We start from the raw sequence: 17,725 nt of genomic DNA on the forward strand, positions 1-17,725 counted from the left end.
GTAATGGTTTAAATATAAGCCTGGGCTGTCAATTCAAGTTTTACAGAGAACGGGCTTGAGGCAACACTCTGAGCCATGTACTGTGACAACATGGAACAATCTTTTCTTAGTCCGAGCATTTCAGGCAAAAATCGTGCACTTTATGAAAGAAGCATGAAATTTGGCACACAGTTAGAACATGCCATATGGAACATTTTTGGCTATAGGGGCATCGCAGATTTGTCTTGGGGAACTTGTGGGAGCCAATCAAAGTTGGGCTCTCATAGACTTTACTATACAGTAAAATAATACAAAAAATAAATATGCTTTAAGTAGCATGTGAGGGGTCAAACTAGGGGTTTTTCGGGATTCTGAATCCAATGCAAACGTTTGTTTTGCACAAAAAACATTCCTTTCTGAGAAACGGCCACCACAAAACTTTGAAAAGTGATGACTCATCACTAAACCATAGTTTTATGGGGTCTGTTTTTAGCCCAAGGAATGTTCTTCCTTGTGCCAAATTTCATGCTTCTTTCATAAAGTGCACGATTCCATCATCAAAATACTGCCCGAAACGCCTGGACTAACATGAATGGGACGTTATAATCAAGCCGATTTAGTCAGACTCGATATAGCCTCGGAAACCCAGGCTTTTTTTGGCGATCAGAAGAAAAATAAAGCCTGGGCAAGCCCCCCTATTACTGTGCTGGTTCATGACATTTTAATTGTATATCAAACTAGAAAGTCGCGGTGCTATGCGCCGCTCCTGTCTAGCCCCCCTCGCCTCGTTAACGCGAAAAGCTCTGTGAATGAGACATGTAGACAGGCGAGGAGCAGCCTGACAAAAACAAACAATATTTTTAAACTTGTAGCAGGATTTACTATAGGATCCATGAAAAAGCTAAATGTAATCCATGTGTGTGGATAGTAGTCAACCTTTGTCAAGAAAATACAAAAAAGAAAAAAGGAAAGAAAAGAAAAAGCAACTTAAATAAAACTTGCAATTGTAACAACAATTCAAATACTTTTAAACGCCCCCTATAAGAATACCCCAAAAAGGTATCTCTATAAATACAGACAACAACATTAATGTTAATATGTAAATAATATTCAAATAAAACAAGTCAATCATTCTTTAATTATTTCAGCATCAGAGAATGGCTTCTTGTGCTTCTCCAAAACTCACGCCACTCTGAGTGAGCACTTGATTGCTATTTGTTGCTGTGACTGAACCACAGTTAGCTAGGCTGCTGCTGCTAAAAAAATAAAAACATAAATAAAAGTTGCGTGGCTGTGAAGTGGAGTGTGACAGCTCTCTCTCTCTATCTCTCTCTCTCTCTCTCACTGTGTCTCTCTCGCTCTTGCTCTCTCTCGCTCTCCGCTCTCGCTCTTGCGCATGCGCGTTTGTTTCGTTTAGGGTCGTTGATCGAATGCACTTTTCTGTCAGTTTCAAAATGTATATAGAGATAAATGTAGCCGTTCAGATATCTTATTTTACATCAGTATTGTTCATGTGAACTGTTTTGTTTAGGCTTATCCATTATAATTATAAAATCGCTATGATTTATCACTCCCTCCACCGCGGATCACTTTCTCAAGCGGACAGCAGTAGGAGTCATGTCCCCCTCTGCGTCATTTCGAGATGTCGGAGGACCCGGCGAGATCTGCCGGGCAGCATAGAATGTCCGGGTAGCATAGAATGTCCGCGTTAGGTTAGACTAGACTCAATATAGCCTGCACTTTCTTTAAGTGTTTTTGAGACCTTGCTAACCGCTCCTACGTCTGGCTTTGTGCATATGTCCGTATGAGCATGAGTAAGCACCGTTCACTTTGCACCGGTGCGATTTATTTTTACTGCCCCAGTAAATACATAATCCAGCCACTGCCTTTGATTTTCTGTTTTGATTACCTTTTCAGTAGTCACAGAATATTTGATGTCTTTGGCGCACAGAATGACTTAAATACAATTAAGGCACAAAATGTGAAGAAAGAAGTTTTACCCTGAAAGAGAATTCCATACAGGTTTTAGACTGCTCTCATTGCAAAAATCAAATTACTTTCTCTTCAGTCAAACTTTCTGTCATCATTACCAAATGGATCGCTCGTTTCAGCTTGACCTACATTATCATTTTGAATCTATTAAAGTGACGTCGTCTGTGCATTCAGTCAGCCGTTCTACCCATTCGAGATCTGGGAAGTGTGTACAGCAAGAGAGGGGCGTAACTTGAATTGTCTTCTCTTTGGGGCCAGCTAATGTGCAAGGTTACAAGGGCCCGTGGCCACACAAGAACACGCGAGGCAGATTAGGTTTGGAAATGGAGTATTCGTTAATGGCCCTAGTATTGAGCACAGTTGATTTAATAAATTCCCACATGTAAGAGCCACATGATAGCTATGACCCACCGTCTGTTCACAATGCATTGTGTCATGTAACTGAACTGAACTATCAGTTTAACACTTTCAGGAGACAAGAAGCTTAGTTGAGCTCATAGACTGTATAAAAGATATGGACAAAGCGAAGCCATTGGTTTCTATGCAGCGCAAATGACACAATATGGGTCCTTGGCATGGGTGTTGCCATCATAGATTGAAATGCAAACAGAGGAGGCTATTGGCTGCCAACGGTCACGTGCAACCGCAGAGATGCATGGGAGAATGTGGTCGGAGCCTCCCAAAATACAGCACACGAAGAAGAACACAGCCGGCTGGTATCAGTTTAGTTGGCCACGCCCCCCGCAACTTTATCATCAATTCTAACATAAATGGGACCTTATTTTCACAAAACGCATATCATCGTGATTGAAAGGCAATGTTTAACTAGCGATAGGAACCATAAAGTATTCATGAAAATGTTAATTAAGGTTAGAACACGAAAGGGGAAAATGAATGGGATCCAATGGAGAACAATTCTTTTTGCAACCGGCCAGGGGGAAAACAGCGCAACTAGCGGCCAATTATAGGAAGTTTTAGTTCCGTATTGGGCTCATTTTAAATCGGCGGAACTCTCCCCCTGGTTGAGCTTCAGATCAGAGATAGACAAAGCCTGAGACCTTTCATATCTGAACCCTTGGGTTAAGAGTGGAGAAAGAGACAAACCCATTCAAGTGTGAACGCATCTACTGCGTTTTAGCTGTGAAAAATGGCCATAAGTCATATGGAAATTACAGAGCAGATGACGTCAAGAACAAGAACAAAACAGTGCAAACTTAGCCTCAGGGTAAGACCATCAGTGTTCATTTAACTCTTTGAGTGTAGAAATGGACCTCTATGCTCTCACAGTTAAATAACACTGATGATTTTACTATGTAGAGCCAAGACTTGTGCAGCTTCACTACATACCTGTCTAGAATTAGATTCTGTACCAAACTCTCTGACTCCCTAAACTAATAATAATTCAGGTGAGAGGCTTGTCTGTTTTTTTTGTTGAGTAAAACATATTTCTGTGTTTAGACTGAGGGAAAGCTGCCAAATGAACTATTTCTAGGAGTTGACCACTGCCATAATCAAAGTGACTGAGATTCAGTTTGAGACTTCCATACTTCTGCAGCATTGCTCACTTCTGTAGCTTTTCAGATTGTTGACATGGAAGTCTGCTCTTGTTCGTATGATATTTGGTAGCCCATTGCTGTGCGTGTTTGTTTTATGTGGATGCAGCGCTCATTATTGGGAGAGGAAGTCTTTTCAAGTCTAGTTGTGTATGCCAACAGATGATATTTAACATCAATCTGTTGGTGACTGTCCATTTTGAGTGAAGATGGCAACTATCTCTCATATCTTTGCAGATGAGGGTGAAAACTGAAAAAGTGCACAAATCTCTCCTTGATGATGCATTGAGGGGCTGCGCAAATATGGAAGTATTGTCTCACAGAATTAAATGATTGTTGAAGTTGTCAGTATTGGAAAGTTTAATTTAGTTGAAAGCAACTTGGACATCCCACTTGCTTTTTCTTTAATGTGGGCGAATCAAAAAACTAAAATGAACATTTCAAAGACACACACACATACACGCACGCACGCGCGCGCGCACACACACACACACACAAACTGATTACACTGAATTGATTTAAAACAGATTGACATTTCATATAATTTGTTGATGGCGTGCCGCCCTACTCTGGGGAACATAGCCTCAGATACACATGCGTTAAAAGCAAGAGATTGTGCTGTTCTATAAAGTCATGATGAAACAACCATGTTGTGTGATAGAGCAGTCAATGAGTTAAGAGTAGAGTCTTAATATCTGTTCTTGTTTAATGGTAGCTAGATCTTTCCATTCTACACAAATCCTGCTGGGAGTGTTTAGATATAGTGGGCCGTATTTTGATTGTCTTAAGTACCAGCTCTTATGCCTTAACTTAAAGGCCTGTCCATACTGTCTCCGACCCCCAAACCTTTCGTCTGAGAGTTCCGGCTTTCCGACGTGCAGCTTTCCGAAGTCTAATTCGGGGTAATGCTTTTCAGAAGATGAGAGTGACCTCATTTTGTAGTTGAACCGGACCTTTCCGACGAAGGGTTTGGTGGTCGGAGACAGTATGGACAGGCCTTTAAGTTAAGTCATAAGAGCTGGTACTTAAGACAATCAAAATAGAGCACATGGGGTCTCTGCACAGTGAGCTTTGGGATCAAGATATGATATTTCCCTCTTTTTTTCCCCTCCAATTATCATTATTGAATCCTAATTGACAATTTGTGTGTACTCCAGACAACTCTTATTTCAGTTAATCCTCTGTCAGCCGCTGTGTCTCGGATTCTTTTCTCATCTATGTTGCATGTGTCAGCAGAGAAGTCTGCAGCTTTGAGGAACTTTCTGCTGAAAGCCCACCCATTTCCGGTTGTCAGACTTTGATTTGTGAGTTTGAGCTCCGTTGATGTAGTAATTGTGTTGGAGCACTTCGACGGGTGAAATTACTTTTTGGACAGGATTATTCCATGTGCTACACAGCCCATTGGCGAGCCAATAAGATATCTACTCTTTTCTGCCACTACTTCACCTCTACTCTCATCAACTCCTTTTTATGCTTTCTCACCCATTAACATTTAAATCCTGAGACACTTGCCAAAGACTAGCAGCCTAGTGATGGCTTTAGAAGCGTTTCTCTGGCAAACACTCAAATAGACTGTCAGCAAGGCACTACAACCCCCTCTGGAGTCCTGCCCTGTTGGAGACAAAGCCAGGAACTCTACATACTAGGCACTTGCCTCAAAATCATAATGCCATCATTGTTTCATCAACTCTTTGAACAATGCAGCCCTGTTTTTCGTCATTCTTGCCTCTCTGGGCTGAGGTTTTAGATTAAAACGTATTTGTACAATATAACTTTGTATGTTTTTCTTTGAACATGTTTAACCTAGTCTGTACCCTCGGGATTCATGCCATGCATTTGGGACAAAAGTTCTTCTCATGCCACATCCTTGATTTGTATGTTGCTGCTACTTGGGTACATTTATTGTATTGCAGAGGTTGGGTCTATGTCAGGACTTTGCTACAATGGTCTCTAAACTCTGTGTCTGTGTGAAAGTAACACCGTCATTAGTCTAATCATTGTCACAGTGACTATTGTTTCCCTTAACTAAAGCTCACATGGAAAGCTCTCCGTATGCACCAGTGTACCTGTCCCCACCTCCGGACAACAATTGGAGAAGGTGAGTGTTGAATGCCTACTGATTTTTTCTCTTCTTCCTCAGACCAATTCACTGTAGAATATAATGTTTCTTCTTGCTGGCCTATTTCCTGTTTCATGTCATTCATTCTAGGACCCAAACACCAGCCATTGTGGTCAATCTCAAACCAGAAATATATCCACACCTCTGAGGTCCCAATGTGTCAGATGGACATGTTTGCATGTGTGTTGTGTCTTCATTGAAATTCCTGGTGTATTCTTTCTAACCTATCAGGCTGCTTTCTTAACCTGTCTGCTGAAAGGAGTTTGGCAGCATTTTGGTCAAAAGATCATGCCCGGCTATAATTATTATTATAGTAACAGTACCCCTAACGCAGAAGATCTCTGATCAAACAAATTCATTCTGTCAAAAAACGATGCTAGACTATATCCTACAAATATATTGGCTTCAGGTTTTCGTTTTCTCAGTTCTTCTGCCTAGCCGTATGTCTCTAGTCTGTGTAAGCAGCGAAAGGCTTCTCCTCTGTATTTAGGCAGACTGAATTATAGCCCTGTAATAAAAGGCGGGGCCAAGCCCCTCCCCTGATCACTTCTTCTCTCTCAGTTGTGTTTTGAATGTTAACTTGGCTGGCTGCCAGCCGCCCTTCCTTGTCTTCTCCCACCCGTTGCATTGCATTGGGCTGAGACACAGCCTGTCCCTGTGCCTGGCCTCCATGTTGCAGCGCACAGACAGACACAGTAACAGCTTGTAAAAGTGAGCGAGGTCCACGCCCTCGTGTCATTGTTGACAGCAGGAAACATGTTGGCTGACGAATGAGCAGAGCAGACGACACCACTGCGACCTTGTGCTGTGTGAGAGGGTTTGTTTTTGGGGCAGCCATGTGGTACAAACAAACCATGAAATACGCTTTTTTTTTCTTTTTTTTTTTTTGTGTGTTTGTGTATTGTGGATCCCCACACTACGCTGTTCAGCAATACTGACCGCTCTGGCCCCATACTCCATTTCTCTGCTGACAGCCTATGATATTTTTATGAAATGCTCGAGTGTTTCCGAGCACCATGACGGGGTGAATATTTGAATGGCAGTGTACCAAATGACCCCGTTTCCTATTTGAATGCCATGCAGTTTTGTCGCAAACTGTGCTAATGTTTAACCCATTCAGGCCTAGAATTATTGAATGCTTTAACCAGTGAAAAATAGCAGATATACACAGCACGATATACACAGCACGGCACAAGCTTGTAGATCTGCTATTTTTGAAAAAGTCGCGAAAATGTGTGCAAATCTTTGACCATATGTATTTTCAAAGCGAACGTTTGTAACTCAAATTTTGCTTCTGGGGGGGGGGTCCCTGGAACTAAATATTTTGAGATGGAGGTCCGTGGCCAAATACATATCATTTTGGGGGTCCTTCACATGAAAAAGTTTGAGAACCACTGACACAGTAGTCTCTCAAGAACTAACTGAGCTCCAGTTGAAGTGAAAAGGACCTTTTCTTTGACGATGGCTGGCCAGATTGCTGACATAGAAACATAGGTTTTTCAAAAAACTTACCTGTAGAAGGATTCAAAAGACATTTATAGAATCGGGTCAAAATTTGAATTTTCACGATTTTTCTAAAATAGCAGATCTACAAGCTCGCAGTGTGAGCTTGTATATCTGCTATTTTTCAATAGTTAAAGCATAAAATAATGATACACAATAATGTGTACCCGTTCTGAATGGGTTAATATGTATTTTTTAATCAAATGTTCCCACATCCTGGTAATGTTAAAAGCATTGAATGTTTTTCTCTGTGTTTTGCCTTTTTTCTTTTGATGTGACAGTGATACAGTATTTTACTAAACTTTTCCTTCCTTTTTTTTCTAGTGTTGAACTTAACATTTCTATCTATTGCAGCCAATTCTGACCCTGCATTGGTAAAACCAATATCCTGACCTGCTTCCTTCTACTTTTCTCTACCAGAGAGATCTCTGTATCAGGGACATGCTGGGCCCCTGATTCAGCCCGGGAAAAAGAGTTGCAGAGGCCCTCATTGCGTGCTATAGAGAGAGATAGCGCTGCTGCGCTGCTGCTACTTTGCCATTTCAGATCATGACAAGTGTCAAGCCACTGGGCCAATTACATGAGTTATATTTCGTCGTTGTCGGGTGGAAACCTTGTATGTCCAAAACCGTTTATTTTGTATTTATTATTTTAAAAATGGTTTAATCTAGTGAAAACAGCCGATCTACAAGCACACAACGCCTCGCGGTGCGAGGCGTTGTGTGCTTGTAGATCGGCTGTTTTCACTACTTTTGTGTATGATGAAGCAGCTGAAATTGATTTCAGCTGTTACAATTCCAAACATGGAAATTATCAATTTGAAACTTGGAGATACGAGGTTTCTGCCCGACATTGACGATTTACTTTGTTGGCCGCCCAGCCCCCAAAATGGAACGAAGGCCGACATTTACTTTTAATTTTTTCCTACTGGCCCAATGGCCAGCACGTCCCTGCTCTGTACCATACGTCCCCACCATACGTCTCTCTCAGCGGGACTGGTGTTGGCTCCATCGTGCCTCTGCAGGCCGATGCTGAACCTCCTGCTCTAACCTGCAGCAGATTGCCCTCACAGTGTGTGACAGGGAGTTGCTTCCACTTCAACGCTGGAGCTATGGTCCACTTGACTGTGTTACAAGCAGTGATGTACAAGTTTCCCTTGGCTGGGAAACCACTGTTGTCCCCTGTGGGAGAAAGGAACCAGAAGGCTTGGAGAAAATCCAACCCATCTGCTTATCATCAGAGCTACAAGTGATGAAGTTTGATTGTTTTTTCCGGGTTTTCCGTTTGAGCATTTAGTGAGTGTGGCCAGGTTATGTTAAGAATGTGTTTCCGATCTGGTCGGGTACATTGTTCCTTACATCTGACCTGGATATCTTGTCTTGTCTAAAGGCTTTTGCTCGGAGACATGGCAGTGCACTTCTTTAGCCTGCTCCTGCTGGTAGCATTTATCGCAATGCTCCGAAGGAAATGGATTGGCCATGAATCCTTCTATCCAGTTATGATTTGCCAGTATGACACCACTGATTCCTAATAGTTGGGGGTAGAGGGTGATTTACAGAAAATATCTTTTTCAGGCACAGGCATTGACCATTTGCATATGAAGCAGTTCCTAAGTGTTTTTGTGAACGCCGTTCCTCGAAGGCTATGGGATCTGTGGTTGTGGTCCCATAGCCCAGATGGATGGTGGTGTGGACTAGTGTTTATTAATTCACAGCTGTCAGTGTCTCACATGGCTACGTACCACAGAGCTTAAAAAGTCTATACGTTGAACTCAACTTCATGTCACTTAAAGCAGTTAGAAAACATACGAATCAAGCAATGCGCTCGAAAAATGCTGTTGGAACTCTTTGCACAAGAACGTTAGATAAACATGATAGGCAGCTAGGGCTGTCACGATTAGGACATTTTACGTGACGACTAATTGTCACTCAAATAATTGCTATTAATTAACGATTTAATTGTGTATTTGTCGTTGACAATTACATTCCTGTTTGGCTTTTAGGCTTTGAATTTGCACTTTGCAATCATGACACATAATTTAAATATACAAAGAAATGACTGACATATTTGACAACTTTATACTTAAAAAAGAACTTTGATAGTGGAAATAGCCGATCTACAAGCTCACAACGCGTCGCATCGTGACGCGTTGTGAGCTTGTAGATCTTCTATTTCCACTACTTTTTGAAAGTGTTTGTAACTATATTAACATTTCTCAACATGAAAACGATTATGACGATTATGCAAAAGAATTGCGATTATCTAAAATAATTGCGATTAGACGATTATGTAATAATTGTGACAGCCCTATAGGCGGCACTACTGTCCATCACTAGTACTGTAGGCATCTACAGTCTCTTGTCTTGTAGCAGTGAGAGAGGCAGTTCTCTTGCATTGAGAGACGGTTCTCTTGTAGTCGCTCTCAGGAGAGAGTGGGGTGGGAAGTGTTTACAGCACTGGCCACATCTGCACTGCATTAGCAGCACCAGGCAGCCCTGGAAGAGGGACACAAATCCCCTTAACCCATTGGCTGCTGTAACTAACTGCTACTACAGTACACTCTGAGACCTGATCTCTCTCTGGGTTTTTAGACATTTACTACTGTACACTACACACTCACAGTTTATCCTCTCAAGCACTCAGGATCGACATCAAGCTAACCGTTATGAGGGGAGTGGATGGGATCAGATCAACTAAAAAGAGCTCTTCTGCACTGCAGGAAGTTTGCAACGGGGAGGGATGGGAATGTATACGGTTTTATTGATATAGCGCCATCAGTGGTTTATTGGTCCAACTCTTTATCAATTCCCAATTTGATTCCCGATCAGAATCAGAATAAAACTTTTATTGTCACATGACATTGCACGTAACATGGCCATGGGTGACATTATTAATTGAGCAGGCCCAGCAATGCTGTTAAATCAAATAAAGTGTGGAAAAACAGACTAGGTTTTCAACTATTTTATATCTCTGAGTCTGTAAAACAGTGTGAAGGCTTGTATTTTGTTTTGCCTAATAACATTTTGAACATATTAAATGTTCAAACTTAAATTACAATGCTCCTTATCTTTTCCTGTTCAGCAGCATTGACACATGATAAAAAAAAAACATGTTGCATTGATAAAAGTAATTGATAAGCTCAGAGGCATACAATGTCAATTCTTCCTCAGTGTCAACGATTCTCATACTGTATTGATTCCCGGTTCCCTAATCCCAACCCTTTGCAATACTGTGACTGTCTGTGTGTGTAGAGTGTATTGTTTGTGGCTGTTTATGCGGTGTCTTCGTTGTCATACTTTTGCAATCGAATGACTTGACTTGTGACAGCTTTACGGCTGCTGTTACAGTGGTGGGCTCAGAGCTGGAGCCAGGGGCGTCACACCAAATTCTGGGCCCCGAGTACAAGGATTCACTGTGGGGCCCCTGTGCTTTAACTATTGAAAAATAGCAGATATACAAGCTCACAGCGCGGCACCGAGTGCCGCGCTGCGAGCTTGTATATCTGCTATTTTTGAAAAATCGTGAAAATGTGTGCAAGAAACCTATGTCAAGGACCCCCAAGAGGATATGTATTTGGCCACGGACCCCGATCTGAAAATATTTAGTTCCAGGGACCCCCCAGAAGCAAAATTTGAGTTAGAAATGTTCGCTTAAAAAATACATAATATTCAAAGATTTTCACACATTTTCACAACTTTTCAAAAAAATAGCAGATCTACAAGCTCGCAGCGCGGCACTCGGTGCCGCGCTGTGAGCTTGTATATCTGCTATTTTTCAATAGTTAAAGTTACTAGGGCCCCTCCACCTTGGGCCCCGGTAACTCAGTCCCACTTTCCTACCCCTTGTGACGCCCCTGAGCTGGAGCAGAGCAGTGACATGGGATCGTCAGGAATGACAGACATGCAGGGAAACCGAGCCGTTCACACAGCCTCTAAATGCTCTCTGACCGCCATCTGCACATTTAATAATTTCTATGGATTGATGAGGCATGTGTGTGTCTCTCCCCCCCTCCCCCCCCCCCCCCCCCCAAATGCTAAGATTTTCTCACATTAATATATCGATGTTTGAACTTGTGACCTGTTGAAGGGAGTCGGGTGGGTCTTGATTTTGTATTTCTCGTGTTAAGTCTGTTGAATCATGTCCCGTGGCGGTTCCAAAGGGGAGAGAGTATAGCGGATGGGCGTATCAACGTGGGATTTCAGTGTGATGCTGGGTCAAAAAACATCTTCTGTGTCGGGGTAAAGACTGTCTTGTCCCGTCTCGCAGGGGTTAAAGTTCTCAGTCCTGGGGACTGATTTCAGTCTTGAGGATTCCATAGGGACTATTTCTGAGATCAGTACAGATCTGCAAAAACATAAGGGGGAGGTGTAGCGATGAATGACAAAGTCGTCAAAACTCTACTAGTCGAGTGTTCTCCAAACTAAAAAGCAGTATAATTTCAAGATACTAGTATTTGAAATCGCCAGACTAGCAATAGAATACAACAGAACTTCAGAAGATACTTCTATAAAATGAAGCATGGATTGGCACACACATTCAGTGAAGGCGTTTCAGAACTTCAGGGAAACACCCCAGATATTGGTGTGCGCTTCGCGCGCCATGTTTCAAAGATCACAGCATCACAGCAGCCATATTGGAGAGAAGTTGGGTCTCTTCTCACTTCCTTCTGGATGTGTGTCCCTGCGGAGCACAGCTGCTGCAGGTCATCTACCAGGGTCTCAGTCCCACGCCCTCCTCCTCCTTTTACACCCACCCAGCTCTGGGCTGCTCTCTTCCCATACCAGCCTCTCCAGGGATAGGGTTTTGGACCGAGCTCCCCGGAGAAGGGGGCTTCGTGGACGCCCTCCAGAGGGCAAGAGCTTAAAATGTCCGATTCCCGCCTCCGCTGTGGGATACTGGGATAAATCAGTTCCCTACCAAGGTGGTCCAGTTACCACTCTAAAAGTACTCTGTTTTTCAACCAGTGTAGGCCTACGCCATCACTCTCCCAGTCTTCCTTTTACCACATGCTGTTTACATTTCTGACTAAAGGACTGACACATAGAGATCTCCATATACAGTATGGGCATAACATGAACTCTCCATACTGTATATGGGCATAAAAGGGACGAGGACAGACAGATACAGAGATCTGTATATGGGCATATCAGTCAGATCGGCAGTGCAACGTAGGTGGGAGGGCCACTACTCTTCTTATAAATTCTTTATAATCCATGATACTGTATGTGTATCCCTCTATTAAATGCTATAGGGCGAAAAGGAAGTGTTGGGGCGGCGGCGGGCTCTTGGAGCACATGCATGCAAGACAGGCACTCGTCTCACTCAGTATCAATCCGTCCCATCTGAAAGACTCTTGTTTCACTTACAATTTAGGTGGCATTTCAATGACTTATTCCTTCATTAATCCTGTGAAATAAAATAAAAGTTAGTTCACTGCTGTCTTGCCTGTAGAAGTCTCTCTCTCTCTTGTGCATGCACTTTTACTTTCGCTTTAACTGCCCCTCTGTCTGCCTATGCTGCAGAAAAATATCTGATCAAGTTGGAGATCAAATATTTCCGGAGAAGCAGATATGAAATGGGAACAAGCAGAACATGAATAACCTTTGAGCACTCTTTCCAAATAGCCACTGTGAGGAAACGGAGAGTGGAAGAATCATTTTGATTTTAATATTAATTCTTGAATAGCCTACTGCAATGTTGTTAATCCATCGCGTCATTGTTTTGCCTTTCTTTATCTGCCTTTGTAGCTCATAATTGACACTAAACATGAGACATTTTGCCAGTACGGCATGCACAGGAGTCACACAAAACTGAAGTGTGGGTGACAAATTCCTTGTGTCAATTGTATTTGTATAAACAGTTTGGTTGGTCAAAACCACACCGTTACTTGTTAGTTGTTACATGTTTCACTAATCTATATTGCCAATCTCACGCAGTTCTGAGAGGATGTTTGTAATTGAAAGATCTCAGTAATCAGCAGAATGTGGGTCTCAATTCTGTGTATGAAAAATGACGTAAATACAAGGGTTATAGCTCTGATTAGACATGTCAGACCTTTCCATGATGGAAGAAAGAAAGATGACAATGCCTGCCTGTTGCGCACAGCGCACCTTGATCTTAAAGGTAATGGCAGCTGATACGTTTCCGATTGGTTTGGTGAACGTAATGCCCAAACCACACCCATGACTAATTGAGGGCAATGTGCAATTTACTGTCCTGAAAAATGGCAAACCAGTGTTGACCACACCTCCAGGTTTTAAATAAAATAACGGTAATTAAGACGCGCAAAATATGGCCCTAGGTATCATCTGGTATTTTGGATATTATTGCTACCGTAGGTCGCAGTTTACTGTCAGAACCGGCACAGCTTGTCCGTATGTATACACGTAACACCGGACACTGTGGTTTCCCCTGACACATCACTGTGACATCACAGTGATGTCAGATACTCAGAGCAGGGATCTCAATATATGGGCATAAACAGGTGACATCACAGTGGTGTGGCTGGTTCAGACAGGGATCTCCAAGTATGGGCATAAAAGGGATTGTATGTTGTGATGTCATGGGAACCACTCTGTGCCCCTATACTGTATGGAGATCCCTGATCATCAATATCAATATTAAGCCCATATCTAACAGGACTTCATATCTATATATGGGGAACTGGTCCGATATACATCACTGGCCAGACGGCCAAGACGTGGCGAGGCCGAGGTCGCTTGTCGCCCTGAGGCGTCTTACTAGTAATATTGTGATGTTCCTAGTTTTAAAGGCTGCATTTCAGTAAAGTGGTGTTTTCGGAACTGTTCTAGCTGTTCTATTATTTGCCTTTAACCACTTAGTTAATACAGTATATAGGCATTACTGATGATTTTTTGTGTGCGTGCACGCTTGTGCGCGCTTCCATATGGCTTTTGCTGCAATGCTAAGCCTTAATACAGTACAGGGGGTAAAAAGCCAAACCGCTTTACTGAAAATGTGTCATGAAGCTGCTGCTGTCATCTGAGGAGAGAAAATGATGCTCTGTGTGTGTGTGTGTGTGTGTGTGTGTGTGTGTGTGTGTGTGTGTGTGTGTGTGTGTGTGTGTGCGTGTGCGTGCGTGCGCGCACATGTTTTTGTTTGTTCATAAATCCCTGGACTGGGATAAACATAGCCAAGGATTTGCTCGTAGTCCAGAAGATTTAGTGTAAGCTTACCATTTTAAGCTCACATAACATATCTGCCCACTAGCGACTTTGATTAGGACTCTAGTTTTCAGTAAATCTGGATGTTAGTGTGTAGGGACAAGGGAGAACGTAAATATGAAATGTGTCGTTCATTCGTACATATTCAGTTTGACATTATTGATGTTGATCGTTGAATTTGTGTTCTGGTTGATGAATGATATAAGGATGATTCCACATAGAATTACATACAGATCAGGGAAATGATGGAAATGAAAGATAGACGGGGCCTAAAGCCTTTATTGTGGGCTCGCCTATAAGGCGAGCACACTCTAGATGTTGTCATTATTTATTTGTTTGTTTATCTATCATACAGTAGACGGGAACTTCGGTTCCCGTCTTTTTTTTTTGTTCAGCTTACAGTGGCGAAGTGTGCTATTATTTATTATAGCAATCGGAATGGTGGCGCTGTAGGAAGCCTTCGAAAGTGCGATCTTTGAACAGGTATAGCTCATGCTGTGTTATACATACAGCCATGAAACCTGTATACACTTATGCGTCTCCTCATGCCGAACAACTTTTACCCTCTAACTTTTGACCTCTGACCTTTAGGTCTCCCACAATTCGGAATTATATGAAAAACAGTAAAAATCTATCTCCTCCTGGGATTTTCGCGTCAAGTGCACAAAACTTTTTTCACATGAACTTTGGACCAATACGGTCAAACTGTCTGGTTGGATTTCTTTTAAAGTGAAATATAATTTTTTAATAATTCAATATATATTGCGGTTTTATGCAAATTATTCTTCGGCCTCTAAATCATACATGCAAAGTTACACGTTCATGGCATTTGGCAAAGATGTGGAGGGTTAGTCAAAGTATCACTGAAACCAATTTTATTCCAATCGGCCAAAGGGGGGCGCTATACGAAGCGTCTGAAAATTCAAACTTCAAACGGGCATAAGTCATGACTCGTTTCGTTTGAAGACATGCAACTTGTTACACGCGTGCTTTGACTCAAGCGGAAGACATCTGTGTCGTTGTTAAGTAAGCTCCGCCCTTCGATTTTCCGCCACTTTGAGCAGTTTGTAAAACGCGTAAACCCGCTTTTATTCTGGAATTTTCGCGTCACGTGCACAAAACTTTTTTTACGTGAACTTTGGACCGATATCTAAAGATCTGTCAGATCGGATTTCTTTAACATTGAAACATGCTTTTTTAAATAATTCAAACAATATTGCATTTTTATGCAAATTATTCTTCTGCCTCTAAAACATACAAGCAAAGTCACATTTTCATGACAAAATAGTGTAGAGGGTTAGTTCAAATATCACTGAAACCAATCTTACCCCAAATGGCCAAAGGGGGGCGCTATATAATTTTGAGCAGTTTGTAAAACGCTTAAACCCGTTTTTATTCTAGGATTTTTTTTGCAATTTGCATGAAACATTCTACACGCAATCTAAGGACCTTTATCTAACATGCCTATGAAGTGCACACAAAAAAATTATAAAATAATAATAATAAATATAGCTGCAAGCAGCGATAAAGTGTCCAAAGCCAAAAACACCTCAAATCATGAACACAGCCTGGGATGTGCGTGAAATCTTGCAAGCACATTCCCAATAGGTCAAGGAACAGATACCAACCTTCTCACATTGGCCTGTTATAGCGCCACCAGCGGGTCAACTTTTGCACAACACATTTTTGGAACAAAATGGACCAATCTTTGACGTCAGTAACGTCAAAGAGAGCACTGCCTGCGATCTTGACATTTTGTGCTTTTATAGCCATTGTTTTCTGGCTTGAAGCGAGCCCACAATTGTTTCGAAGGAACAATATTTTTCTAGTTGATGAATGCTGCTGTTTTAAATTGCTTTAATACAGTGACTCACAAGTCTAGCTGCTGGCATATACATTTTCTTTCTACTACTGTATCTGAAAATCCATATGGTTCTTCTCTATGGTAGAGCTTTATTAATCCTGCTGTGGAAATTAAGTTTCAGCTTCACCCAGCTGAAGTCTGCTCTAATGTTCATATTACAGGGTTCCCACGGTCATGAAATTCCTGGAAATATTTTGTAATTAGAAAAATATTTTTTCCAGTACTGGAAAGGTTTTTGAATTTATCAAGGGTCCTGGAAGGTCCTGGAAAAAATAGCTATGCATTGTCTTTGGTTATTGATTTTGTTAATACCTCTGAAATGACAAATTAAACATGGGCGAAATTGTCAAATATATAGAATCAGAAATTGTGAAAATAGCCGATCTACATGCTCACAACGCCTCGCAACGCGAGGCGTTGTGAGCATGTAGATCGGCTATTTTCACAATAGAACAGTGTTATACAAAATTCCTCAACTCTTAGTGCTCGTCAGAGTGCCGGGTCCCCAGTTAAAACATGATTATTTCGGGGGTCACGGCCTGAAAAGGTTGAGAACCACTGGCATACACTACCTGTCTTTGGGCATTGGGCATAGGAGTAAGCGACCTGTTATTGAGCTGAATTATTGTTATATAGTCCTGGAAATTGGGTTAAATATTCTGGAAAAGTTTTGGAAATTAATTGGTAAAAATGTGTGTGAACCCTGATATTAGTTTTTCTCAGTAGTGAAAATGTCATAATAGAAAGTTCGTTACTTTCTCAAAACAATTATTCCAAACGGCACCACACAATGGATTACCTTATTATTGTTTACGAACACGATTCTTGCTCAAGCCCTGTTGTCAAAGTTAACTGTATGGTCTGTAACTACCCTCCTATGTTGACCTAAGGTCCTAAGATGTCCTAAGATGCATTGCAGTTGTTCTACACCACCTCCTGATGCTCCTGTGTCGAGGAAAAGAAGCTATTCTCATCCATATCACAACAGATATCTTCCCTTTCAATGCAGCACTTCACACAGCATTTCACACATCTCCCTTCGCTAGTCAAGGGCAGGCACTGCTGGGTGTATAGTGTTGAATATTGTATGTGCATATTTTATTTTTATATTATTTTCTTTCCATCATACTGTATATACAGTACTTGCAGGCTGTTGCAGCACTACAGTATTTTCTTTTCTTTTCTTGTCCAGTAATCCAGTCCAGAATTTCAATTCTGTTCTCAGAAATGTACTAAAAGCAACTGAGGAAAGCTTGAGCAGTGGTGAACACACCTCAGTGTCGATGTGCATGAATTGTAGTGCAATTTTCCAGTTGCTTGTTATGTCGTGCCTGTGAAGTGTATGGTAGGGCATTCACGAATAGTGATTTTTAGCATTCGAATTATTCAACCTCAAAGTATTCGAAAAGTCGAATATTCGACAGGACTGGCCAAACTGTCAAATATTAAGTAAGCAAGAGGCGAACATTGTGAAAATAGCCGATCTACATGCTCACAACGCCTCGCGCTGCGAGGCGTTGTGAGCATGTAG

At 41.8% G+C, this 17,725-nt stretch overlaps 1 protein-coding gene across 1 annotated transcript in view; it reads left to right on the forward strand.

Moving 5' to 3' along the window:
- The window catches only part of crtc3 (CREB regulated transcription coactivator 3), a 69,681-nt gene that overhangs the window by 15,573 nt on the left and 36,383 nt on the right, over window positions 1-17,725 (forward strand). The window contains exon 4 of the mRNA XM_080730774.1: window positions 5,569-5,622. Coding sequence (XP_080586900.1) covers window positions 5,569-5,622 — 54 coding nt within the window. The remainder of the gene's footprint in view (window positions 1-5,568; window positions 5,623-17,725) is intronic.

Source organism: Nannobrachium achirus (assembly GCF_963921795.1).
Source record: "Nannobrachium achirus genome assembly, chromosome: 7".
Lineage (NCBI taxonomy): Eukaryota > Metazoa > Chordata > Actinopteri > Myctophiformes > Myctophidae > Nannobrachium > Nannobrachium achirus.